At 52.1% G+C, this 27391-nt stretch overlaps 1 protein-coding gene and 1 non-coding gene across 6 annotated transcripts in view; one reads left to right on the plus strand and one right to left on the minus strand.

The window, feature by feature from the left end:
• Positions 1-27391, plus strand: part of POC1A (POC1 centriolar protein A) — a 77067-nt gene that overhangs the window by 27767 nt on the left and 21909 nt on the right. For all 5 annotated transcript variants that reach the window (XM_061396802.1, XM_061396801.1, XM_061396804.1 and 2 more), the window contains 2 exons: positions 5376-5444; positions 7976-8074. In XM_061396802.1, coding sequence (XP_061252786.1) covers positions 5376-5444; positions 7976-8074 — 168 coding nt within the window. The remainder of the gene's footprint in view (positions 1-5375; positions 5445-7975; positions 8075-27391) is intronic.
• On the minus strand, positions 23662-23734 carry TRNAG-CCC (transfer RNA glycine (anticodon CCC)). Its single transcript has one exon. It is a non-coding gene; the product is annotated as a tRNA-Gly (tRNA).

The following is a 27391-nucleotide window of genomic DNA, read 5'->3' on the forward strand; positions in this document are numbered from 1 at the left end:
AGGGCTCAGTCCCTTCTCTGTGCAACTCTTGGAAAATGACCCCATGCTGTTCTAGGTGAGAGCTCTTTTTTCTAAAATATTTATTTATTTCTTTTCCTGTGCTGGGTCTGAGTTGTGACACTTGGGATCTTTAGTTGTGGCATGTGGGATCTAGTTCGCTGACCAGGAGTCAAATCCAGGCCCCCTGTATTGGGAGCTCAAGTCTTAGCCACTGGACCACCAGGGAAGTCCCTAGGTGAGAGCTCTTTAACAGGCAGTTCACAGTTTCTGTTATGGGCATGGTCCTGGCACCATGGGCGGACAGTGTTTGTTAGGAAACTGAGTTCATGGTAGGGGGCTTTGATGACAACCCCTGTGATGGGTGGGTCAGGGCCATGGCCATCAGCCCTTTCCCATCTGGGATGGGGTGTGTCCATTTCCCCTCCTCCCATTCACCCCCAGAATCTCTGTAGGGTTTGTCTGGCTTCTTCTTTTGCTTAGCATTGTTCTCATCCGCTCCATAACGTCCTCTCACTCTGACTTGACTTTTGTCCACAGCTCCTAAAATCCATTCCCCAGAGGGTGGGATGCAGTGATTCCCTGACCCAAAGTCCTTGTCCCGCAGCTGCCCTGAGTGGTTTGGCCTACTGCTGTTTGGTCTCCAGGCCTACTTGCATGGCCCTTCTTTAATTGGGTCTCTTCCAGGGCCTGACCCCTGGAGGACAGCCTGGTATCTGATGGCACCAGGCTGTCTGTGGCGGACAGTGCCCTCTCTGAGGCTCTGGAACGTCTTGCCCTTGGGGATCCACCTAGACTGGGGCACTTAGGCAGGAGGGACGGGAGTCCCTGCTTCTTGCTGGAGCCAGTATAGACTTGGGGTTGTCACTGCACGGCAGCCTCCTCATCCCACCGCACCCCTCACTTTGCAGTGGAGAGGGCTTTCCCACCAACTGCCCCGAGCAAGGCCTCCCCCTCGCCCCCCCGCAGAGTTCTGTGTGGCACACGTGGGACAGTGTGCTAGAAATACAGATTTATTTTTCTGTATTTTCCGAAACATAATCTCGAGCCATGCTCATTTGGTTTTCGTCCCCAGAGCTATTTGGGAGAGGATGGTAGGTGGGGCGTGGGTGGGGAGTTAAATCTGGTGCTTGTGGCTGTGCAGTTGGAGTTCGTGTCTCTGTGGAGTGATGAAACCACACAGGGACCAGCAGGCCCGTGGTTCCCCACACCACAGCTGGCCCTCGGTGGGGCGAGCACCCATCACCCAAGGCCTAGAACCCCGAACTGGGACAACGTCTGTCTGTGCCAGGGGCTGAGCTCAGTTGCTGAGAAATCACAGGCTCTGAGAATGGGTCAGCTGATGCTCCTGGCAGCTTGTGCCTTGCTGGGGCCTGGGCTGGAGCTGAGGAAGTGGCATTAAGGGGGGCTCACCTCCCAGGAGGAGCCACAGCAGCAGGACAGAGTGCCTGTGCATGTGGGCCACCCCCCGGCTGCCCCAGGTGGAAGGAAATTCTCAGAACAGGCCCCTCCTGCCTCGTTTCTTTGCACCCTGCAGCTTTCTTATGTAGTCGGTTAATTTGGGGGACTCGCTTTGCTGCTTGAGAGGCTTAGCTCTGGCTTCGATGGCTGGGCACCTCCTGCAAGAGGTGAGGGAACATAAGAGGGAGGAGAATAGTTCATGTGCTCCAGCTGAAGTTACCAGGAGCTCAGCCTGATCTTCTGTCCCCTGCTGGCAGCCCAGGTTAAGGGCTGGGAACAGGTGTCCTTGGCTGAGGTCAGGAGCAGCCTAGGAGCTAGGGGGCTGTTCCTTGTCCTCGGGGCTCCCTAAAGGGACATCCACCAGGCCACAGCAGGTTGAGTGAGCCAGTATAGAGCCTCCCTTTCGGAGTTTTGTGGAAGACACAGTCTGATGGGGTGGGTTACGGTGCCTCTGTCTGAGCACCGGGGTTAGAGTTAAACACCCACGCCAGAGGCCTCCTTGATCTCCATGTGTGTGTTTCATGGCCATGCTTCTATCTCTGATGTGGGGCATGTGGTGTGACATTCCGTTGTGTTTGCTGGAAGCCAGTGAAAAACATCAAAACCCCTTGGTAGTGGTGATGGGGGTGCCTGGCTGGCCTTCCACTGTAACTGTTGTGGACACAATAGCCAGGGTTCAGGTGTGCAGGGCCTCAGGCTGGAAGGTGAGGAGAGCGGAGAGATCTGGACAAGCTGCAGGGGCTGCGGGGTGAGGGTCATCAGAGCTGTGGGATCTAAATGCTATGGTATCCTTTGTTTTGCCTCCCCACCCCTGCCGTTGATGCTTTGCTGTATGAGTGCGAAGGAACTAGCCAGTGTGGGTCCCTCGGATCTAGAGGTTGTTCAGGCAGAGGCAGCGTGTAGTGAAATGGCTGGGTATGAGTCCAGCTCGAGGGCCACCTGAGGCTGGGTCAGTGGGGAAAGGGAGGTGGGGGCCTGGCTGCGTCCAGTGCTCCCGGTGATCGTCTCAGAAAAGGCTCCATCTGGCCAGATCCGGGGAGGGAGCGGGGAAGGAGCTGGTGGAGCCTATGCAGCGTCCCTGCCAGTGGGCCTGGCCCCCAGATGGGCACCCCCAGTGACTGGGAGACAGGTTGGATCCACACTGCCGGGGCCCCAGCGAGAGCTGCTGCTCAGAATACTGCTCAGGAAGCACTGGAGAGGCCCTGGGCCTTGCCTTGGCGAAGAAACAGCCTGGCAACATGCCTCCCCTGAGCCGGTGGATGAGTGTTTCAGGAGTGACTAATTGACTGAAAGGAGCCAGTTACCGTTAAGGCAGGGCAGTCTCAGAGAACACACGTCATACTGGGCCCTGCCGGGGCTGGGAGAGACTCCCCAGCCCCCAGGGTTTGGAAACCAGAGTGTGCTCCTCAGTAACTGCTGGGCTTCAGCGAGTCCCAGTGAAACGGGACACTGGGATGAAGGACAGGAAAATACCACAGAGTGGAAGCTTTGGGGATCTGAGATCTAAGGTGATGCGTGCTCAGTGGCAGGCAGAGGCAGATTTGTAGCCTTAAATGAATTTACTGCAAACCAAGAAAGATTTGGGTAGTCTGGGTCTCCAAAGACCTCCCGAGGCTTGGCATGAGGATCATCAGCAGTGGAGAGCTTGCATCTGCGCTGCAGTCCATGATGACTTTGACCCACAGCAGAGCCCAGGGACAGCCGTTCTTCGGGCTGTGCTTCAAGTGCCCCGGACTGTTTTGCGCACCCTGGGTGGAAGGGTAGGAGCCTTTGTGGAAGGAACACCAAGGGGCCTGGCATAGGAGCCGTGCCGTCCTCTTGGTAAATGGGCACCGGTGGGGCGGACTGTGGGCCTCCACTCTGGGGGGGTCCTCAGAGCACCCTTGTCGCTTGCACCCTCCCTGGCATTTCCTAGGACCTGGACCCTGGGGATAGCTCTAGTTCTTGCCTGGAGGACTTCCAGCACCTGCTCTCTGGTCCTGATGCCCCTGCCAGACTGGGCTGCTGGCCACATTCTTCAGTGGTCCTGCTGCTGCTTGGCCTCCAGCATCTTGTCCCCAGCCTGGCATCTGGTGTTGAGTGACAACAGGAAGGGAGATTGACCCACGAATATTTGTTTGGTTCCTTAGTTGCTGTGACTTCTTGGAAACCCGCCCTTCCTCAGTGAGCTCTGGGCAGGCAGAGAGCCCGGCTTTTTGATACACTGTGTACTATTTTCCTTCCCTTTTCTCTTTCCTTTTTGTTTTTTCTCAGAATGAAAACAGTTTTGTCGTTTTATCTTTGTATTCATGTAGTGTAGCTATATACTCACTAAGATATCGAAAGTATGGGACAGTAAGGAATCTAAGACTCAAGTAAACTTGTCACCTGAAATTGCCCCCCCTTAAGTCCTGTCAGCCTGTGGTGACTGTCCCCCTGGAAGGCTATCTGGGCGCTACACGACCTGCTCCCACCCTGCGCCCAGACCCTGTGCCTGCAGCCGTGGTGCTCCGCTCCTGGTGGTGTTTTCTCAGCCACACAAGTGGACATGGTTTCCCGTCAGGGAGAGTGGATCTGCTTTGTCCTGATGGATGGCTGTCCAGGACTCCTGGGTTCTGTGACCCCCGCCCCTGGGGCCCCACCTGCACAGGAAGGCAGTGAGAGACACGGCTGGAGGCTTCATCCCTGACCTCAGCCCTGTCCTCCCCTCTTGGACACGTCACCCTTCAGAAGGGTAAACATACAGGCCGCGCCAGAGGATTAACTGTGTCAGGGCAAGTGGAGCGCTCCAGGCAGCCTGAGCACTTGGCGTTAGCCAGCTTATGCTACTTCTTCTTCACCCCCCTTTATGAGCAGCTCAGAGAAGAGGAGCTGTGGGTAGATTCCAGAGGCGTAGGCAGACGTGCGTTCTCCTGCAGCTCTGTCTAACCTGCCTTCTCTTCTGGGCAGGCTGAAGCTGCCCTTGCTCCATGACCTCGGGTCCCTCTCCAGCCTACAACCTGTCTGGTCTTTCTGGCACTGAGTGGAAGTGCTTCCCAGTGTTCCTGTTGTCCATAGGTGTATGGACAGCGCTGCTGTGTCGGCCCCGCTGACAGGGGCCCCTCCCACAGGCAGCAGGGGTTCCTGTTGCTCCCTGTGCTGCTCTAGAGGAACTGAGGTGGCCGTAGACAGCGGCTGCACCGTCGTCCTCTAGGAGAGAACCTCCTTCATCTGGCTTTGCTTGGGGGATGCCAGGTAGAACCACATTAAAGTTTGGCCAGAAGGAAGCGATGGTTTGCGGTGGTGTGCTGAGCTGACTCTTGCTGTGTGTCTTTCTGCCGCGGGTTGCAGGCGTTTGAGGAAGAGTCCTCGCTCTTTACGGGAGATCATGTCCCCTGCCCCAAGCCTGGATGTGCTCACTGGCCCTCAGGGCGCGGCCAGGCATAGGCCTGGCATCATCCTTTGGACAGGTGTGAGGACCTTCAGCATCTGAGAAGCCAGAGGGTCAGGTCTCCTCCCAGGGCCCCAGCATGAGGAAAGTGACGTACTCATTAGAGGGACACGAGGTGGGGCATGGTCTGGTCAAAGGGACCAAGTTCTGGCCCCAGTGCTGGGCCTGGATAAGCCAGTGCATCTCTGTGACCTCTGGCTTCCCCTTGGAAAGTGAGGACAGTGGTGTCGGCCCAGCAAGGCTGTCAGCACAGACGGTCTCGCTCATCCTGGCCTTGACCTCATGGCCCACCTTTGTCAGTGGTGTCTGGGAACAGAGCCTCAGTGGTCGTGCTCATGCATTGGCACCTGCCGGTTCCTCCACCCCAGGCTGGGGAGAACACGGGCTGGGTGAGGTGCTCAGCCCTGAGTCCTGCTGTCACTGTCACTCATGAGATTCTGATTTCTTCCTGTGCATTGAGGATCTAGAGTGACCATTGGTGTTTGTTCTTCTTGGTTTGTTCTCACAGGGTCCAGCCACCACGGTTGCCTTTTCAAGAACGGGGGAGTATTTTGCCTCTGGCGGTTCAGATGAACAAGTAAGTAAAGAATGGTCTGAGGGATCCCAGTGGATACTGAGTAGAACAGACAGGGGACCGAAGTGCCCCAGAGATGGATGGGCTGGCTTTCACCAGCTTCCTTGGCGGCTTTCAGCAGCCGTAAAGGCTGGATCCTGGGGTAGGATGCTCAGAGCGGCGCCCTGCTTCCCCAGAGCAGGTGCTGCAGCGCCGACCATGGCAGCATCTCAGAACTCCTGCTGCTCAGACCAGTGTGGGCTGGAAGGAGTCTGGGTTAGTGTTGCCATGAGAAAGGTAAAATAGAGGGTTTTTTGTTCTGGTTTCTTTTTGGCCATGAGGCATATGGGATCTAGTTTCTTGACCAGGGATCACACCAGTGCCTCCTGTATTGGAAGCGTGGAGACTTAACCAGTAGACCACTGGGGAAGTCCCCAGAGTTTTTTAGGAACTTCTTTTTCCTGATTCTAGGTGAATAATTAGATAATTATTGGATGCTTTCCATGGACCTGGTAATGTGGGCAACACGGCAAGAGTGTGACCCCTCATTGAGTCCTCAGGGCAGCCCTGGGGAATTTTCACTTCAGCCGTTCTGTGGGTGAGGAAGCTTGAGTCTGAGCTAGGACGTGGCTGGAGGCTGCGCTCCACTGTCTGCCAGCCATTGCTCCCTGGCCTGCTCATGTGCTGTCTGAGGGACAGCATTTTCCAGCTCCACGACTGCAGAACTAGAACATGTGTGAGGAGGTCCTGTCCTGCCTTGCCACCATGTCCCTGGGGTCTGGCCCAGAGTCTGGGGCCTGGTAGTCCTCCCACTGGAAATCTTTCTCCAGGTTCTGGTGCAGCGCTGCTTGTCCAGAAAACCATACTTCCCGGAGCTGGGGAGGAAAGAGTGGCTGTTCTGAGGCAGTGTGACCTGGTAGGTTGCCCAGAATGTTCATCCTGCTGCTCCCAGCCTTATAGCTCTGCTGGCTTCTTCACCCAGGACAGTCCCACTGGCTTCCCAGTGAGCTCCAGCCCTAGCTGATTTCGGTTCAGTCTGTCAGTAAAGCAGAGGGTGGTTGGAGACACAGCAGGGCTACGAGATGGCAGGTGTCTTCCCACACCAGCACCAGTTCCTGTGCTGACCAGACAAGGCAGGAGGAAGACCAAGGAGACTCCTGAGCCTTCCCTGGGTGTGGAGTCCTGGCTCATTGCTTAGAAGACTAGGGAAACTAATAAATCCACACCATAAGTAAAGTTCTGGTAAAAGCACAAGAGACACCCTGGTAGGAAGTAGGGTCCCCCACCCTGAGCCCTCCTTCGGCAGCCACCGCTGTCAGCTCCCCAGCTGCCTTCTTATTGTGTGCTCTGAGAGCCTTTTGGGAATGGCATTTGTCATTCTCTCTCCACATTCCTGATAGCCATTCCTCTGCTCAGGATTATTCAACAGTTAGACTGGTGCAGTGCACAGAACCCTATAAACAAGGGGGTGAGTGCCGACGTTCTTTTTGTAAAGCGGACCAATGAGAGACCCTGGATCCCCATCAGCTGGGGGTGATGAACAGTGCTGCTCTGTGGGTGGTGAGCAGCTTCCCACAGAACCAGGCTTATGGCTGCGTCCCGATGGGGGAAGCATCAGGGGGCATTGAGTTTCCATCTTATGTGGATCCGGCAGTTTTTCGGTGGCCTCAGTCGACTGCTGGACACGATTCACAATTCCTGCCATCCTGGAAGTGGCCCTGGAGGAGTGCTGACACCCTCCAGCAGGGAGCACTCTTACCCAGCTTTTGTAAGAGGAACCTCAGGGCGTGAAGATCCTCCTATTGGGATGTAGAATAATGGGTGTGTTAACCACATCTCTCTGGGGCCAGACTTCTCCCTGGGGCCAGTGTCTGAGTTTTATAGCAGCCCTGTGAGGCGGAAACTACCATTCATCCCCATTTCACAGATGAGGAAAACAGGGCATAGAGAGATTGAGTCCCTTGTCTAGAGCCACACAGTAAGGGGTGTAGCCAGGATCTTAAACCTAGTGGTATGGCCTGGAGTCTGTATCTGAACCACTTCTCACAGTGAGGCTGGCCAGGCTGCCACTGTAAAGAACTTCTGTTTTGGTGGGGAGATAGGTGATAAACATGGGAAAGCAGACAGAGATTTAAACAACTACTGTGTCTGATGCCTTGGAGGAAATAGAGAGCTATGATCAAAACTAGCAAGAGGGCCAGGGAAGGCCTCTCTTAGAAGGTGGTGTTAGGGCAGACATTTAGCCTGAGATGCTAGGTATACAGAGCCTGGACCTGGGATGCCCCAGGCACAGGGAGCAGCCAGTGCAGAGGCCCAGTGGTGATGGTGACTCTCCACCCTGATGGAGCACCCGATCCTCTCCGGGCCTGTTCAGAAAGTCTGCTCTCCAGAGAGGTGGGGCAGGTCCAGAGATGAGTGGGGGTGCCAGGTGGGGACCACAGTCCCACCATTGGCCCAGAACTTTGGCGGTAGCCTCTGGGCCCATTTTCTCCGTGAAGAAGGACAGGTAAGGGGTATTTCTCCTCCTGATTCTGTGTGCTTGTCGGTCTTGACAGGTGATGGTTTGGAAGAGTAACTTTGACATCGTCGATTATGGCGAAGTGCTAAGAGTGCAGAGGCCCCCAGCCACGCGGGCCAGCTCCTCTGGGACTCTGGTAAGTGGCCTGACAGGCATTATCCTGACTGAGCCCTGTGGCTGGTGGACTGGGTCATGGTCAACAGCACTGGGCTCAGGGACAGTGGGGGCGCTGCAGGTTTAGGCAGGTTCCAGGGAAGAGACCTGGTAAGATCTCATGATTTACCAGAAACTTCTTAGGTGCTTGTGGTGCTTTGTTTCAAATCCAGAGTGAACAAACAAGATGTTAGGAGGCTGTCAGCATAGACTGCCAGATGCCTAGGCCCCGCGTCGTCTGCTGGGGGATTGTTTCTGTGGTTCAGGCCACTGGCTGGTTGAGGCCTAAGGAGAGGAAGGACCTCTCTGGTGCCGAGCCTTGGGCGCACTGTCAAATTCCTAGAGGGTGCAGGGCCTGAAGCCACAGCTAGGACGAATGGGAAGGGCCCCAGCCCTGTTCTCACTTCCTTTTTTTTTTAAACCATGGAAAGGAAGTTCCTCAGCCACAAACCATTTTTAGTACCTTTGTTGGTAAAAGGGCATTCAGTGTTCCTGAATTAAAAATATTCAATAGTTACCAATATTTTTTGGACAAATATTTGGGGTAGAAAAGATAACTGATATGGTCTCATGCTTTGAAGAAGGTAATTTTCAGCTTTGGCTGAAATAAACAGTGATGCCAAGGAGGTGGAGCCACGCGGATTGTCAGCTCTGGTGCAGGCTGCTTAAATCCCTCCTGCCTGGACCTTAGTGGCGGCTTGGCCTTTCCCACATGCAGAAGCTGGCCTGAACAACAGGAAGCGGCTTGCCCAAGGCCCCCAGCGAGTCAAGGTTGGCCCAGAATAGAACCAGGAAGCCTCCAAGTCCATCCCAGGGCTTTCTTTGGCTCCAGCAGAGGCCCCACCCTGCCCACGGCCCGTCCTACGTGTGGGACTCCCTCTAGGAACACGCCAGGTTGGGGTTTAAAGCTTTTCTTCCAAGAGTTGCCCTTGGCCCAGAGGTTTTGTTCTCCCTCCACATTTGCTAAGGAGTGTCCAGTTCTCAGCTTTTGGTTTTGTTGGGAGAGTGGTGGCTGGGTTGCCCAGTGGTCTGCTTGCCGCTATTTCATCTTCCACCCATAAAAGCATTTTCCAGACTGGGGGTTTTTCCAGTGGGGTTGTGATCCCTTGGGGTCCATGTCCACCTCCTCTACAGCTTCCTGTCTCTTGGGTATTTATGGTGAACCACACCCTGTTGAGGCCTTGACGTGTAGTGCTCTGTGTATTCCTGACCTCGTCACGATGAGTGCTCTGAGTGATTGTTCTCGTTCACCGTTGAGACACCTGGGGCGTAGTCGCCTGCTGCAGTGTGTAGTCCTGGGAGCCCACCGTGCTGGCCCCCTGGGCAGGGCTGACAGAGCTAGAAACTGCAGGTGGTAGAGTGCTGGCTGGAAGCTCTTCCCATCCCAGGAGAGGGGGAGTCTGCTGTCTGTCTCTTGGGAATGGTTAGTAATCAGCAGCAAGGGGAGAATCCCATGCTCCTTTTCTGGTAGCTTTTGGGAAAGTAACTTAGACAGCTGTCCCATGTCCCTTCAGTCTGAGCCAGAGACAGGGTGTGGGGCACCCTTGCTTCCCATAGCTGCAGGGCCTGGTCATCTAGGATGGACGGTGTGCGGTGGGAAAGCCAGCAGGACAAGTCAGGGTAGGGTCTGGCTGGCCGAACCATTAGCAGGCCTCAGGAAAAACATCTGTTCCCGAGCTAGCCTCAAGCCCTCTGCCCAGTGGGCATCACCCTGTGGGGCTCAAATCAGGAAAGGGGTGTGGGACCTAGAGTCTGCACCCTGGCTCCGTGGTCCAAAAACGCTCACTCTTCTCAAACCTCTATTTCCATAGTGGGACCCAAACACCCCCACAGGCAGGCTACCAGGACCCCACGTCTGATGTAGGTGACTTCTGCTAACCCAGAAAGTGACTTGACTTTTTAATCCTAAAGTCATTCTTTGTTTCAGGCTTTTTTCTCCATTTGTCACAGGCCCCTTTGAGACTCTTGACGTGATGTGTAGGTCCTCCTCCAGACATACCATGCCCACACGTGCACGCCACCAGCATGTACTTTGAGTGGCAGCTCTGACCTCAGGACTCCCAGGCCAAAGAGGGGAGCTGAGGGGTTTGTTTGGTTTGTTTTATATATGTAACATAAAATTCATCATTTTGCCTATTTTTAAAAAAAGTATATGTATTTTTATTTATTTATTTGTCTGTGCGGGATTTTACAGATGCAGGATCTTTGATCTTCATTGTGGCATGTGGACCATTTTGCCTTTTTTTTTTTTTTTTAAGAGGTTTTCAATTTTTTGGCTATATAGGGCCTTTGTCGCTTCTGGAGGACTTTCTCTAGTTGTGGTGTGCGGCCTTCTCATTGCAGTGACTTCTCTTGCTGTGCAGCATAGGCTGTAGGCTCGCGGGCTTCAGTAGTTATGGCCCCTGGACTCTAGAGCCCAGGCTCAGTAGTTGTGGTGCATGGGCTTAGTTGTCCTGTGGCATGTGGGATCTTCCAGACCTAGGGATCGAACCTGTGTTCCCTGGACTAACAGGCAAATTCTTTACCACTGAGCCATCAGGGAAGCCCCCACTGTGCTTATTTTTAAGTGTACAGTTGAGTGGCATTAAGTACATTCACACTGTTGCACCCATCACCACCATTGTACACAGAATTTTTTCATCTTCCCAAATTGAGGTGAGTGAGTTGGTATAGTGCAGCTCAGTGGCTAGGTTTTCCCCTGATGTGGGGAGGCAGGCTGACAAATGTAGTCTTCCTTTCTTGCCCATGGGCTTCCCAGGCACCGAGGTAGTGCTGGTGACTGATTCTGTGGCCAACCAGGGTGTCTCAGCTCCTCAGGGAGCCCCCACCCCTCTAACTCTGTCCACATACCATTCTTCCAGCAGCGCAGGGGTTCTCTGCCTTGGTGCCGTTGATCCCTTGGGCCAGATGAATCTTCACTGTGGGGGCTGTCTGTGCATGTAGGAGGTTTAGGAGCATCCCACTGGCTTGCCTGTAGCACCCCCCACCCCTAGTTGTGATGGTCAGAAATGTCTTCAGACATTGCCAGGTGTCTCCTGGGGAGCAGCACTGCTCCTGGTTGAGAGTCACTGCGGTAACTCCGCCTTGGGAGTGAGCCCAGAAGAGGGGCTTCTGCAGTAGGGCTGGCTGGGGATGGGAGGGGCTTGGGGATGGCACTACCTCTGGAGCCTGTGATCGTTCTTGATGGGCCAGATCTGGGCTCTCCCCCAACCAAGCAACTGTGGCCCAGGTCTCTCAGTCTGGCTTTCTAACACAAGCCAATTTTGTAGAAATGTTTGGCTTATCAAACTTTGGAATCTCCAGGAGTGATGGTAAACAGCAGAAAAAGACCTTTAACAGTTTGATTTTCCTTACTTCACTTAAAGTGTGTTCTTGCCCTTCCTGCCTGCAGGCTTCCCCTGGCTCTGAGGTGTAGTGCCTGGTGAGGATTTGGTGGCTTGGCTTCTCAGAGAGCCTTGAACACCACTGCTGTGCCAGGGAGCTCTTGATCCTGATGTCCACCTTCCCCTCCTCTCCCCCCCAGCCCTGTTTACACTCCGGGTCTCAGATTCAAATGCCACATGAGTCACCCCTGGGCATTTGGGGATGTTAGAAGCACATTGGGCCAGGTGCTGGATCTTGAATTCTGAACCACACGCCTGTTAGAGTTTGGCAGTCTAAAGCCAGAGGGGCAGACCATGGCAGGGGCGGCCCTGTGAGCCTGTGACAGCCCCTGGCCTGGACCCCTGCCCTGGCTGTGGCTTCAGCACTTGCTCTTGGAATGAAGGCCATCCTTGAGCCCACTGTGAACAGAGCTCTGTTCAGTGCCGGAGCTATTTTCAACCTCTGGTTGAAATTCACAGCTTATTTTTAGACACATTTCATGTTGAAAAGCAAAAGCCATTTCCCAGCCCTTCAGAATGAGAATAATGGGTTCCATTTTCCCTCTATTCTTGGCTGAGTTGTGATGAGAAGGGATCTCGGGACTGTGGCTAAAGAGCTTTTTCTTCTTGGAAGCCTGTAGAGGCAGGACTGCAGCCCGTGCCCTGGGCTGAGAATGGACAGGAGACGCCACGTTCTGCCCTGTGGCGTGCTGCGTGGTGGAGGAAGGTTGGAAGGTTTCAAGCAGATGAATGCCTCCAGAGGGGCTTTTGGGGGTCCCCACATGCTGTCTGTGGCAGGGGCTTGTACTGGCATTGTCGGGGGACTATATTGAGCTCTGTTTCCTACTCCAGCCCTGGTCACCTCGCCCTCTCTCACTCATTCTCATGGTTCTCACTCCCTCCTGTGTTTTCTGCTCAGTCCCTGAGGCTATTGACCACTGTGTCTTGGCTGACCTTGGATTTGGCACCTGCTCTCCAAGTCCCAGCCACTATAGCTGACTTCTGCCTCAACCACAGAAGCATCCTAAAATCGTTTTTCATAGCAAGGATGCATTTATTCTGATAACAATCTTACTCTTGCCCTCCTCCAAACATCTGAGAGCCTGTTGTGCAATTAGGAAGGAAGGTTGTACTGGGTGGGGCAGGAGGTTAAGAAGGCCAAATTCTAGGTAATTCAGTAAAACTAGAAAACCACTTCCTGAGTTCTCTGAGCTGGCTGCCCTCCAGTTCAGAGAACCTTGAGGTCTCGGGCCAAGGGCTTTTCTCCACTCAGTTCAGGCGGGAAGATGCGGACTCCTCTGTGAGATCGCACGAGGTGTTACCCATCAAGCAGGCACTTGAAACCGTGCCTGGCACATGGCGAGTGCTCACCAAGCTCTATTTTTAAAATTTGTTTTCCTTTTTTCTATTTTTAGAATGATCCTTTTCCTTCTTCTGTCTGACAGAACTAGACAAGCCCCCTGCCCCTGCTGTGGTGAGAGACAGCAGGCCAGGGCGTGAGGCGCTTCTGACCAGGTCATCTTCGAGGCTGACTCTGCTTCCAGGCTGTCCCTGTGAGGGCTGATACGGCTTCCAGACTCTTGCAGGTGTCATTTATACATCCTCATGAGTAGCCTGAGTCCTCTCTGCTCCCACACATGAGAGCAAATCTATGAGCTGGGAGGAAGCAGCCCTCCTTTCCCCCTCGCCCCCGCAATTCCTTGGGGCACAGTGCCCAGGACCCCCCGAACCTCAGCCCTCCTCTTCTGTCCCCAGGAAGAGGAGGCCAGGTTAGCCGAGGCTATCTGTCCAAGGCCTCAGCCTTCACTCAGGGTGGTCCATTTCTTCTTCTTAGTTCCTTTGGTCCATGGAGCCCCTGACACCCCCTGTACCCCTACTTCAGTTCCCACATATTTTGTTTGCAGACTGGGTTTGACTTAAGGGTCCTTGGGCCCTGATTCCTGGCCCAGAGAGCCCTGGCACTGGATCTTGTCCCATGCTGAGGATCTGGGAGTCCTTGGTGGTGGTTGCTCAAGATCTGGGTTCTTACGCAGGGCCCTGGCCTGAGGAGTCATCAGATCAAGGTAGGGAAGGGGCCCGTCTCCACCTGTCTCATAGATTTGCATTCTTGCTCAGGAACTTGGGAGACTTGGGTCTCTTGGTGAGAACACACATTTGTGGCTAGCATTCACTTTTCATAGTGAGGAGAAGTATGGATCTGTAGATGGGGCATTGTGAGTAATTAGAGCAGATGTGAACCACAAGTTTACATGTCTTAGAGAAGAGCTTCTCCTTTCTCTACTTGAGGCCAATTCTGGCTCAGAATTTTCCAAGCTATTAAAGGGGGTTCTTGGCAGCAGATCCTCAAGCAGTTGTCTAAGGCCATGCCACCCTGAAAGTGCCCGATCTCGTCTGATCCTCAAGCAATCAGAGTGCCAGGCACAAGGGCATGGAGAGCCTGGTGAGAGACACAGGAAAGCAGACCCTCCCCAACCCTCCCAGCACCTTCTTGCCTGGTTTGGCCATTGTTGGGCCTGGCAGGGTCTGGACTTTGGGGGTAGACTTGGAAACAGTGGGGACTTTGTTTTCATGTTTCCTGGGACTTAGTGGAGAGGCCATCTCTGTGTGACTCCTGTGGCATAATTCGTTCCTACCCCTGGTGCTGCACAGAGGAGAAACCTGAGCCTTAAGGTCGCCTGCTGGTGAGCAGCCCAGGCCCGGATGAAGCCTGTGTCCCTAGGTCTCAGCCTTTCTGTTAGGAAAATTGAGAGACTCTTAATTGGAAACAAGCAAGAGGTAATCTCCCCATTTCTTAAAGGGGCAAAAACATCCTGTCTTCCTCAGCCTCCGAGCCAGATAGCCAAGCCCTGCACAGGACAGACTGGTGACTCAGAAACACAGCCCTTTGTCACCCTTGTGTGTGTATGTTCTTGTGTCGACCCCTGGCAGTTCCCCTCGGGGCCTCTGGTGTCTGCATGCCCATCACCCTAGGTGAAAGTTGACTTCCCACTGCCCATCCCTGTTATCACTCACTCTAAGACCCCAAGGTTCCTCTCCTCAGAGGCATCTCCAGATCATCTGGGATGGGCTGGGCATCATATAGGACAACCAGAAACCTGGCTGGCCAGGGGCTTCCTGGGGTGAGTAAAGCACTCTTACTAGGATGGCTGCTGGGGAAAGATTCTTGGGCAGCCCTACTGGGGAGGGGGGTAATGCTGGAAACTTCTGGCTCTGGGAGTCCCTTTAAGAGCTTGGCCGGCAGTACTGCCCTTGTGTCCTGTCCCCAGCCAAGGCTGAGGCCTGGCCGGATGTGACACGTCTCTTCTGTGACCTCAGGCAGGTCATCTGGATTCTCTGTATCCTGATTTCTCCCCACCAGCCTACAGTACTCCTTTGGGCATTTTCCATTTTGCGAGCTCACTCTGCAGAAGACCATCCGGTGGGGGTGGCAGTGGGGCGGGGCAGCTGCAGCAGCCTTTGCTGACTCTGGTGACAGAGGCCCTCAGACGAGATGCCTCACTCCACACTGGGATTGCATGTTCCCCCACCTTTACCTGAGTGGAAGTCCTAGAAAGTGCTCCAGGTTTCTTAGTTTCCTTGAGAAGCCAGAGGATTCTAGAAATAAAGAAGCTCAGTGTTTGTTCTTTTTCCAGTAGTCATGTCTAGCTCTTTGCGACTCCACGGAGTGTAGCCCACCAGGTTCCTCTGTCTATGGAATTTTCTAGGCAACAATACTGGAGTGGGTTTCCATTCCCTTCTCCAGGGGATCCTCCTGACCCAGAGATCGACCCAGCTCTCCCACACTACAGACAGATTTCTTTACCGTCTGAGCCACCAGGGAAGCCCCCAAACTATAATTATTAACTTATTTTGGGGTGCACTGGGTCTTTGCTGTTCCCCGGGCTTTTCTCTGGTTTTGGTGAGCGGGGGCTACTCTCTGTTCTTTTCATTGTGATGGCTTCTCTGGTTGTGGAGCACAGGCTCTAGGTGCACGGGCTCGCAGCACGCAGGCTCAGTAGTTGTGTCTCATGGGCTTTAAGTTGCTCCGTGGCACGTGGAATCTTCCTGGACGAGGAATCAAACCCATGACTCCTGAAATGGCAGGTGGATTCTGATCCACTGTACCACCAGGGAAGTCCCCAAGCTACAATTTTTGAAGAAAGTTTCCTGCTTTGGACAGTGGCTTATGGGTACCATGACTGTGCACTGTCTAGGAGCAGCAGAGATTCTGATACACGTAGCAGAGGGCTCCCTGAGGCCAGCACCCTTCCCTCCGGCCCGCTATGTCCAGTTCTGGGAAGCAGGCAGGATCCCCTCTCCTTTTCCTTCCAGAGGCTGCGAGTGACTGCCTGGGAGGTGGGGCAGGGCTGCCACCAGGCACACGTTAAATAATTACTATGTTTCCCAGAAGGGGCAGGTTGCTTTTCACAAGCAGGAGAAGGATTTTGTGGAAGTGCATTGGGAGAAGTTACTGGGCTTCCTGGCCGTGTAGTGAGGAGACAAGCCTTTTAACATATGACATTTACTGCAGCAAGCCTCTTGTGGTGGTTCTCAAACTTTGGTGTGTATCCGAATTTCCCTGAGGGCTTGTTAAAATTCACCTTGTCCCCTCCCCAGAGTGTCTGATTCAGTAAGGGAATTTGCATTTCTAACAAATTTCTGATGCTGCTGATGCTGCTGGAAACCAATAGATTGAGACCCTGGCATTCTGGGCAGGGAGACGGCTGGAAGGAGAGAGCCTTTGTCCATCTTAGGAAGTTTCTACAACTTGGGAGAGGCGCCTGGAGAATTGGTGCCCCTTCAGCCCAATTTGGAAAGAGGTGTGGTTGGTTCTGATCTTTGTGCCATGTTAGAAGTCCCACTGTTGCCCTGTGGTCTCTTTAGACCTAAAGGCACTCTTTAAACCTGCTGGGCTGTTGACAACTGAGCAGGCAGAGGTGTGGTTTTCTTACAGTCAGTTAGAGGGAGGGTGGGACTCCAGGCAGCCCTCTGAGCTTCTGCTGAGCCCGCATCCTCTGTGGGCTCCTGTCCTGGTCCCTAGTGCCGCTGCGTCAGTCCATCATCAGTGCTTGAACCCACGTTCTCCACGCCACCTGCCTCCTGCATTGTCCTCAGTGTTCACCTCTTACCCTGCAGATGGGGGTGCCTAGGTCGCCTCCGGTCCTCCAGGGCGTGCAGGGCCTTTAGGGAAGTTGGTGGGTGAGTCTTTGGTGGGCCACCTGAGCTTGAGATGGCCTGGGTGCTTGTGGCCCAACATTTAAACCCCCAGGTGGAGGTCTTCTTTGTAGAGCCTTTTGGGAAAGTGCCTCCAGATAGCAAGAGCAGCAACAAGCCCTGAGATGGCCCTGACAGCTGTGACATCCAGAGGATGGTGGGATGGGCAGAAACTGAACTCCCTTCTCCAGCTGCCGTTTCAAGGGGATGATGGTAGTTTCCTGCCACTGAAAAATTCCCATCCATTTTATAAGGTCCCTATCCAGAGGAGAAAGGCATAATTCCTAGGAAGGAAGGCCTATTAATGACTAAACCAACCAGGGGTGTAGTTTCCGAAATCCAGGGCAAGGCGCATTAACACAGTCACAGTGCCATGAAGGTGGGTGAACTTGACTCTGGAATCCAGACAAAGCCTGGATGCCCTTGTGTCCCTCTCTGAGTGCGTCGGAATACACCTGGTGCAGGAACCTGGGCATGCACTCACACCTTTAGAGAGCTCTCTTACCTCTTTCAAGGGTCTCAGAGCTATTTTGGGTTTCCTTTCCCCCGGCAGCCAAAGCATGGGTTTAAGGTCAGTGGAGATTGCACAGTTGCATGTGCATCTAAGTCGCTTCAGCTGTTTCCAGCTCTTTGTGACCCTATAGACTGTAGCCTGCCAGGCCCCTCTATCCATGGGATTCTCCAGGCAAGAATACAGGAGTGGGTTGCCATGCCCTCCTCCAAGTGATCTTCCCGATGCAGGGATGGAACCTGCGTCTCTTGTGTCTCCTGTATTGGCACGCAGGTTCTTTAGCACTAGCGCCACCTGGGAAGCCCCCACAGTTGCACATGTGAGCCCAAATCACAGGACAGTGGGTTCCTGACATTGTGGCACTTTACTTTGAGGTTAAAAGGTCCTGGGCAGGCACAGGTCACATGCCTTGGGTGTTTTTATTTCACCCGTGGGGCCACTGCTGTGATGCTGCCATTTTGGTGACAGCACTGATAAGCATCCACAGCCTGGTTAGGCGATGCTGACCAGTCTCCTCTCCACAGAAAGCCAGCAGAGGCCATGCACACAAAGCAGGAGGGTGGGCAAGAACTGAGGCTGTTGGCATCTAGAGCCTGCCTGCCTTCGTTCCCCCTTCCCTCCCTTTCTTCCTTTTTCCATGGAGCTTTCAAACTCAGAAACCTGAAAATGGAAGAAATGAGCCACAAGTGGAAATAGACTCAGTTGCTGCCATCTGACTGTGGTTCTTCGGCCCCACCCTCTGTTCCCCAGCAGAGCTGCGTTCATCCTTTCAGTCTCTTTCCATATGGCACCTCCTCCATGCAGCCTTCCCAGAAGGAAGGCTGCGAACTCTTCCTGCTCTGCCCACCCAGAGCATTGCTTACTAGAGCAGCCCCTCTCTGCTGCAGTCAGTTATTTGCAGGCCTAACTTTTTCCTCTGTATCCACGTGGTGCTCAGCATGCCTCTGAAACAGGAAATCTGAGTTCAGTGGACACATGCCTGCTGTCTGTGGGCAGCATGGGTGGAGTGTGTGAGGCTGGAGGCAGGCTCTGGCTCTGGGCTTTTGGCACGTTTGATGGTCCCAGGCTAAAGGAAGGAAACCACTTGCTGGCCTGGTTTGTCAGCCTAGGGTTAGGTGGCATGGGGTGGTGTGGGTCGTGGAGGGTGGGAGAATCCACATGTTTGGACTAGAAGTTTTAGTTTTCCTTTTCATTTCATTCCTTTTCATTTTCAATGGAAAAAAGCCCTTTGCAGCTTATATTTTCCAGATTGGATGGCAGCATGGCCCATGTGGTATAAGGGTGTTGAATAATGCTTGTGTTTATGTTCTCATTGGTTACCATGGAAAAAAATCAGAATAGATGGTTTCCATGGAGATTATCTTAAAATTAGTTTCTTTGAAGTTCTGGACACTGCTGCAGGGTTCACTGAATGCTGTTGGTGCAGTTGGGGCTTTCTCTGTGGCAGTGCCAAAGGCTATCCTGGATGTTTGTAGATTTAGCCAAATTTGCCTCCTGTGCTTCAAAGTGTCAGGACACCAGAGTGGGAGTGATCTTGTACCTCAGCTTCCTCCTGGGGTCCCATTTGCTTGGCTTCGGCTCCACAACTCATTCCTGTCACTTGGAAGCTTTTTTTTTTTAACCTCCAGGAAAAAAAAAAAAAAAAACCTTTTTGGAAATTATTAAGCTAGCACAAAAAGTAGAATATAATATAATGAACCCCCCATGTACCTGTTACCTCACTCCAGCGTTTTGCCAACCTTATTTTTTGTCTCCTCCCACAGTTTTTAAAAGAATTGAAATATTTTTGTTTAATCCAGCTATTTTACCCTAAATAAAGACTTCTTTTTGGTTAAGTAACTGAAGCTCTCTTACCACATCCAACAAAATGAATAATTCCTTAATATTAGGTGCCTAGTGTATATTCTCATTTTTCTTCATTGCATCAAGAACGTTGTTTTGTCCTGTTTGTTCAAAGAAGGATGTAGGAGTCTTTGAGAAACCCCAAGTCTCCCCTCCCAGCGTGGTCCTGGGACGTGGAGAAGCTCAGTGCTCCTAGCTCAGAGCGGCAGGTGGGCCAGGCCAGGCTGGCCTCGAGGCTCCACTCCACTGTCCTCACAGAGAGTTGTGTGCTCTGAGCTCCGAAGCCCTTGTCCACCCCCACAGATGCATCAGTGCAGGTGGGCCCGCCACCGCCAGCTGTCCTAGGGCAGGCGTCCACTGGGGTGCGCTGTCCCCCTTCACAGCCTGCAGGGGGAGGGAGGTGGGAGAGGTGCTGTAACCTTGATTCACAACAGCTGTGTGCAATTTCATTTTCCAGGAGAGGGGGGCTGTGAAACCCCAGGTTGGGAGGAGGCCGCCTCCCTCGGCTCCTCCCTAGGCAGCACCCAGGTGAAGGCTTTGGCTCATTGGAGGCCCACAGCCTCTGCTGGGCAGTCTGGGCCAGTCCTGGCTATCTGTCTCACAGGCTTTGCTCACGTCCTGAGAAGCTGCACAAAATATGAATTACCGAATGGTGGGAGTGGTGCCTGGGGATGATCGGTGTCTCTAACTCTCTCTCCATTGAACCAAGTGCAAGGAGAGTTTAAAATAGCCAGCCTTTGTTCCTGAGGTTTTAAACATTCAACTCCAGTAGTTACAATGAGCTGTCTTCAAGTGGATCTATAAATAAACTGCTACTGTTCCTCTTTGTCACCGAGAGCTTCGGCGTCTTCCAGAGACGTCGGCTCTGCTGCTCATCTTCATTAGATGCCTCTCATCTGCCGGGCAGCTGCAGCCATCAGCAAGCTGGGCTGACACACACAGTGCGTAATGACAGCCACACGTTCATTTTTAAAAAGCCACAGTCCCCCTTGACTGACTGCACAGGGAAAGATGTAGCTTTGCATTGGAGAAACCTGGCAGTGGGGTCAGCATCACCATTGATCGAGGTCAGTGTCACTCATACAGAAGACCTGTCCACATGAGCCCTGTGATGTCATACACGTGACTTTTGTGGTGCTCTTGTCAAAAATGCATAACCTCACTCCAGCTGAGGGAAACTGAGGGATGTTTGACAATGTAACTGACCAGTAATCTTTCTAAACTGTCGCTGTCATGAAAAAGAAGGGCAAGCTGAGGAACTGGACAGATTGCAGGAGACTGAGGAGGAAAAACTAAATGTGGTGCGAGATCCTGGATAGGATTCCGGAACACCAGGATTCAAGGATGTTAATAGGTAAACTGGTGAAGCCTGAGTGGAGCCCTTCCTTGGTTTGGATAATGGAATTGTCCCCGTGTTCATTTCCTGGTGTGACCATTGTACTAATGATTATATAAGATGTTAACACTGGGGGAGGGATATATGGAAATTTTCTGTACTATTTTTTGCAACTTTTCTCTAAGTCTAAAATTAGATCAGAGCAGTTTAAAAAACAAAAACTGCCCTTGATGCTTGAACTTTATTGGAAGCCTTGATTTCCCGCCCAGGGTGTCTCGGTTCAGGTGTTTGTGGTGTGGAGAGCAGGTTTTTCAGTCTCACGGTAGGAGGTAGCAACCCTAGGGACTCAGCACCCAGCCTGAGGTGCACTGAGCAAAAAACTGGCCCTACAGGAAGCAGGTCGTGTTCAGAGAGCACTCCTGCAAAGGTGTCGGTCACCCCCTGGGCACCGCACAGGGGCGTAGTCTGCTTCTTGATGTTGGTTCTCAGAATGCTCCAGAGGTGCGCCTGCTCCAGGAACTCCGGGCAGACTGGCAGCAGATGCTCCACTCAGCGTCCTCCTGACACTTCCCTGGGCTGCGTGGAGGATCCACTGCCTGCCCCGCCCTCTTCCTTCTCATTTGTGTCCCTGACCCTGGGCTCTGCCTTGCTGCCTACCAGTGTGGGATTCTGGCTGTACCAGGTGTGATGACCTGGGGGTTTCCGGTCCTAAAGGCCTCCTCCACCCTTGGAACCAGAAGAGGGCCAGGATCTCCCCTGCGCACAGGAATGTTCTCCCTTCATGATGGTCTGCTTGCTTCCTGGCTGCTGCCACCAGTTTGCAATCACTTAGCCTCTCTCTCCCTGTTTCATCCTCGCTCCCTTCTCCCCACAGCTTCTCTCATGGGTCATTTCAGTAGGACAGTACTACTTTTTGCTCCTGGAGGCGTATCTGGACATTGGAATGCCTTTCCATTTCCTGTGTATAACCAAGGCCCTCCTTTCATACCTTTGAAACATTTGGCTTCATAAACCAGCCCTCTTGTGTAGGGGGAGATACTTGGAAACCCTCGGACAGCATGGCTGGGGAGTCAGCAGGAGATGTCTGGCTTTGAGCCCAGGAATGGCTGACATAGCTGGGGGTGGGGGCCTCAGTTTTGCTTTGGGCCTGACTGAGAAGAAGAGGGTTCCCTGGTTGTACATTTAACATGTACATGGGCCTCCCACATGCCAGGGAGGCCCATGACCCATGCAGGTGTAATAGGAGGACTGAGGCAGCATGGTCTTTGCCTCAGAGGGTGCCTCAGGAGGGGACTGTGAGGTGTGAAAGTGGGCCAAGCTGCCTGCTGTCCTGCCATTTGGACAGCACTGGTTCTGAGTGAGAAGGTGTGGGTCAGGCATGTGGATCCCTCGTCCTCCATGTTAGACCAATCCTGCGACCTCTTCACAGGTCACAGATTCTTAGTTCAGAGGACTCCTTGTCTGCTTCCCATTGGTGGGAGCCTGGGGTCACAAGGTGGCTCTTACACTGAATTGGGATCTGTCATTTTGAAGAGTCTGATTAGGTTCAGAAGATGTCGTCCAGCCCCTTGTTGCTGGGCCTCTTGGCTCACTCAGTGCACAGAAGACCCAGGGCCTCACCCTCTTGGGAGTCTGGTGTGGAGAACTCACAGTGGCACCCTGCATGCTCGTACTCAACACAGAAGCCAACAGCGGCAACCAAACCCAGTGCTCGTACTTGGGCTGGCTTGAAAGAACATTGGCAAGACTGCAGAACAATTAGATGATTTTAAGAAGCCAGAATTCCTCTTGGGTTCAGGACTATGTTTAGAACCAGAAGTTTCCTTTCTTGTTGGACTCCGGGCCGGAACCCTAAATTATAGGGCAGACAAGACGGTAGTAGATCTAGTCCACAAATATGTGTGGGGAGCACAGTACCAGCTTTCTTTTGAGCTTTGACTTGAGAAAACAGCTGAGCCTATTTCCACTGGAGAAGCTGGAGCTGAGGGGAGCCCGAGTGAGCTCGGCTCTGTCCCCTGCTCCCCTTGCCAAGTCCAGGTTTAGCAGACAGGGAGACAGGCAGACTGGATGACTGTTAGCTTTCTGTGAGGCCAAGTGTCAAAGCCAAAGGCCTGAGGTGAAAACCAAGAAACGTCTGTGTGTGTGAGTCTGTACCCTTGCTTAACAGACTATGTGATGAGCAGTTGGATGAGAGATTAGGTTGAAGAGATTTAACCATGGTGTGTGTGTCTGTCCATTTCTTCCAGCTTTGAACTCAGGGTCTGTACTAGGAGGGTAGCAGTGAGCCCACCCAGGTCACTCCCATCTCCCCTCTCTAGTCAGACCCAAGCCTTGGGCAGTAGTTTCTGGATACTTTGGTCTATTACAGAGTTTTTGTTTCTGGAGCAACTTGGGCAGAGGACAAGGTCCAGTGTTAGAGATTAGAAGAAAAGGAGAAATTTCAGTCTTGAGCAAGTGTTAATAATTAACCACCTCACCCAACCAGAGGGGGGCATTCTGTCAAGTCAGCTTGTGACATCTTTGTGGTAAAACTCCAGCCACTCCTGGCTTCCAGCCAGCTGTATGCAGACCTCGCTTGCTCGTGACTGGCAAGCTGTGTATGGACCCCTGAGTGGCTGAGGCCAAAGTTCATAGACTGGGTGGCTGCTGCTTAGGAAACCCTGCCTGGGACATCTGCTAACAACCAAGAAGTCACTGAAATGTGACTCTTACCCTCTGCATTTGGAAACCATCACCCCCAGACCAGTGGTGGCCCTCACAGACCTCACCTGTGGTCTTCAGCCTTAGGTTTCACCCATTGCTAATGTCCCCTGGCCAGGCAGTGGTTTTCACCTTGAGAGCAGAGTGCAGCGATGGGTAGTGTCACGTGCAGTGTCATGTGATGGGCTGGTTGGGGTCCTAAGGACATTTCAGTTGTAACTGCATCTTTTTAGGTCAGCCTTATTAATATACAAATAGTAACATTCACCATTTTTAAAAGTGAACCCTTCTGTGAGTTTCAGTAGTTATGTAATCACTACCATGATCACGTTATAGAATATTTCCATCATCTCCCAAATTTCCTTGTGCTTCTTTGTCGTCAATCCTGTCCATCCACCTCCAGCCCCAGGCAACTACTAATCTGCTTTCTCCATTTTTCAGAATTTGATATAAATGAAATCATACAGATATATACTCCTTTTACTCTGGTTTCTTTCGAGCTGATTATTTTGACAGTCACCCATGTTGTTACATTTATCAATAGTCATTTCTTCTTCTTCTTTTTTTTTTTTTTGTATTTATTTATTTGGCTGCACTGGGACTTAGTTATGGCAAATGGGATCTAGTTCCCTGACCAGGGATTGAACCTGGGCCCCCTGCATTGGGGGCACAGAGTCTTAACCATTGGACCACCAGGGAAGTCTCTTCCTTGCCTTTTTGAGTGTCTCATAATTTTTTATTGAATGCCAGTCAACATGTTGAGGATGGCAGAGGCTGAGGTAAATAGTCTTACCAGGAGTTAAGCTTAGTTTAGCATTACCTTGCACTTAGGGTGAGGTCTGGGTGTTGGAGGATTTTTCTCAATGTTCCTGCTCCACCCCCAGCTTTCAGTCTAGCCTGGGGGCCTGCCCCTCATAGAGTATCTGTGTCCATGGTCTTGTCCCACCCCTGGCAGTAAGCTGTTACTGCTTGTTACCTGTTGCTCGCTAGCTTTGTTGGAGGGATTCTCTGTGTCCTGGGCCAGCTTCAGGCTTAGGCTCTGTGTCCCTGGGTCTCAGGAGTAGGGCATTCTCAGCAGTGCTGCCCCTCCCTCAGCCTTTGAAGACCTCAGTGATCTCTCAGGATGGTTTCCTGCCTTTCCCACAGGAATAAAGGGTTTTCTCTCTTTTTGCTCTTCTCATAGCTTAAGAGTTGTGTTCCACAGATGACAAGGATCTTGGTGGGGCTTCGTGCCTTTTCTGTGACTACTCCCCTCCTCCAGGCCTATACCCTCAAGGATGGTCTTCTTCTATCCCTGCATCCCACCCTCCCCACCCCATCTTTCTAATGAATGCCCAGTGGAGGTCTGTGGAGAAGACCATTCAGTTCAATTAGTCAGTTCAGTCACTCAGTCTTGTCTGATTCTTTGCGACCTCATGGACTGCAGCACGCCAGGCTTCCCTGTCCATCACCAACTCCCGGAGCTTGTTCAGACTCATGTCCATCAAGTCAGTAATGCCGTCCAACCATCTCATCCTCTGTCATCCTGTTCTCTTACCTTCAGTCTTTCCCAGCATCAGGGTCTTTTCCAATGAGTCAGCTCTTTGCATCAGGTGGCCAAAGTATTGGAGTTTCAGCTTCAGCATCAGTCCTTCCAATGAATATTCAGGACTGATTTCCTTTAGGATGGACTGGTTGGATTTCTTGCAGTCCAAGGGACTCTCCAGTCTTCTCCAACACCACAGTTCAAAAGCGTCAGTTCTCCGGCGCTCAGCTTTCTTTATAGTCCAACTCACATCCATACATGACTACTGGAAAAACCATAGCTTTGACCAGACAGACCTTTATTGGCAAAGTAATATCTTTGCTTTTTAATATACTCTCTAGGTTGGTCATAGCTTTTCTTCCAAGGAGAAAGTATCTTTCAATTTCATGGCTGCAGTCACCATCTGCAGTGATTTTGGAGCCCCAGAAAATTAAGTCTCTCACTGTTTCCATTGTTTCCCCATCTATTTGCCACAAATTGATGGGACCAGATGCTATGATCTTAGTTTTCTGAATGTTGAGTTTAAAGCCAGCTTTTTCAGTCTCCTCTTTGACTTTCATCAGGAGGCTCTTTAGTTCATCTTCACTTTTTGTCATCTGTATATCTGAGGTTATTGATATTTCTTCCGGCAATCTTGATTCCAGCTTGTGCTTCATCCAGCCCGGCATTTCACATGATGTACTCTGCATATAAGTTAAGTAAACAGGGTGACAGTATATGGCCTTGATATACTCCTTTCCCATTTTGGAAGGCCCTCTGAGCAGGTGCAAACCGCCCTTGCTCCTGTGGGCTCTTCCCTCCACCCTGGCCTCACTCACCTTGTTAACATGGTGACTTAACATGCTGTTAACTCATGCGGCTGTTAACATCCTCTTCTCGCCACTTGTACGGCACTCCGTGTCCCGCTTTCCCAGGCTTTGCCGGAGTGACTGATACTCACTTCCTGTTTTCCTTGGAAGAGTCTGCCTCTACTTGCATTCCAGGCTAGTTGTTTGCTCTGTGATCGGATTTAAGATAAGTTAACTGTCAGTTGTGAAAGTTGGACTGTAAAGAAAGCTGAGAGCCAAAGAATTGATGCTTTTGAACTGTGGTGTTGGAGAAGACTCTTGAGAGTCCCTTGGACTGCAAGGAGATCCAAGGAGATCAGTCCTGAATATTCATTGAAAGGACTGATGCTGAAGCTGAAACTCCAATACTTTGGCCACCGGATGCAAAGAACTGACTCATTGGAAAAGACCCTGATGCTGGGAAAGATTGAAGGCAGGATGAGAAGGGGATGATAGAGGATGAGATGGTTGGATGGCATCACCGGCTCGAAGGAGATGAGTTTGAGCAAGCTTTGGGAGTTGGTGATGGATAGGGAGACCTGGCCTGCTGCGACCATGGGGTCGCAAAGAGTCAGACACCACTGAGTGACTGAACTGAACTGTCAGTCATGTCCAACTCTTTGCAACCCCATGAATTTAGCCCACCAGGCTCTTCTGTCCGTGGAATTGTACAGGTAAGAATACTGGAGTGGGTTGCCATTCCCTTCTCCAGGGATAAGTTAAGATCCTTTTAGATTGTTTGTCTTTTTCTTGTTAGGATGGGATTATCTTGGGCGGGAGCTCATTATCCTTGTCTGCTTCTTGATAATGATGAAAAAGTGAGACCAGAGTAGTCAATGCAGAGAACAGTCAAGAAGTTACCCCTGATGGCTTGACTTCTTGTCCAGGACGGACCTGCAAGCCCTGCACTTACTTTGTTTTATAATGAAGATATATGGGTTGGTTACCCGTGTATTTGAGTGGCTGAGAGCAACCACAGATATTATGCAGTTCCTACTGTGTGTAGGGCTGAGCTCCTGGTAGCATATGACAGGCTGGCAGCAACAGAAACTGAGGCAAGCAGGTTAGCTTACTGTGAGAGCCCAGGATCCTGCACCAGGGTGGGGACACCCACAGGTCCCAAGTGAGATTTCCACAAAGTTAGATTGATTCATATATTTGAGGATGAGATGGTTAAATAGCATCATTGATTCCATGGACATGAGTTTGTGCAAACTCTGGGAAATGGTGGAGTACAGGGAAGTCTGGCATGCTGTAGTCCATGGGGTCGCAAAGAGTCGGACACGACTTAGCCACTGAACAACAGCAGAATTCTGAGTTTCACCTTTTTTTTCTTGTAATGTTAAGATGTTTTCGTTTGGTAAGAGTGAAAGTTGTTGACTTGGTGCAGCTCCCTACATTTGTATGTGTAGGACTAAGGCTGTTACAATTTTTGCTTGTGATAGACCTAGCTGAGGACCACCGGGCAGGGCCCCTAATACCCTTTGATGTTGAACAGACAACCCCTTACACACTATTCTTGATGTCCCGTCACTGTCATTACCCACAGCTTGTCACGTGCGCCTCTTCCTACTCTTGCCCATCATCTTCTTATCTCTGCTTTATCACTTACTTGCCAAGCTCTTGGGGAATGCCACATCTGCAAAGTGCTCGAGTGCAGGTGAGCAGCTATGTGGGGCGGAACTGCTGGCCCTTTGCCTTGCGGGGAGGTGTCATTCCACAAGAATGTCATCATGGTGGGCTTGGCTCTTTGAGGTGTCGTCGAGTGTGTGTGGAGGGCCTGGCGGCTCTGTGTTCAGCTCTGCCATGCAAGCATTCCAAGGCAGGTAGGGCTGGGGAATGATGCAAAAAATATTAGAGCCGGGAGCTGGGAGCCTCCATGAGGATGGAAGAGAGGCACTGGGTGTGTGGAAGCAAATCCACAGGCGATGTCCCCTGTCAGAGGCTGCTTCCTGTCAGGAACTGCCTGTACTTTGAGTTCAGATCCCAGCTGTCATTTCCTGT

This window comes from Bos javanicus, chromosome 22, assembly GCF_032452875.1.
Source record: "Bos javanicus breed banteng chromosome 22, ARS-OSU_banteng_1.0, whole genome shotgun sequence".
Classification (NCBI taxonomy): domain Eukaryota; kingdom Metazoa; phylum Chordata; class Mammalia; order Artiodactyla; family Bovidae; genus Bos; species Bos javanicus.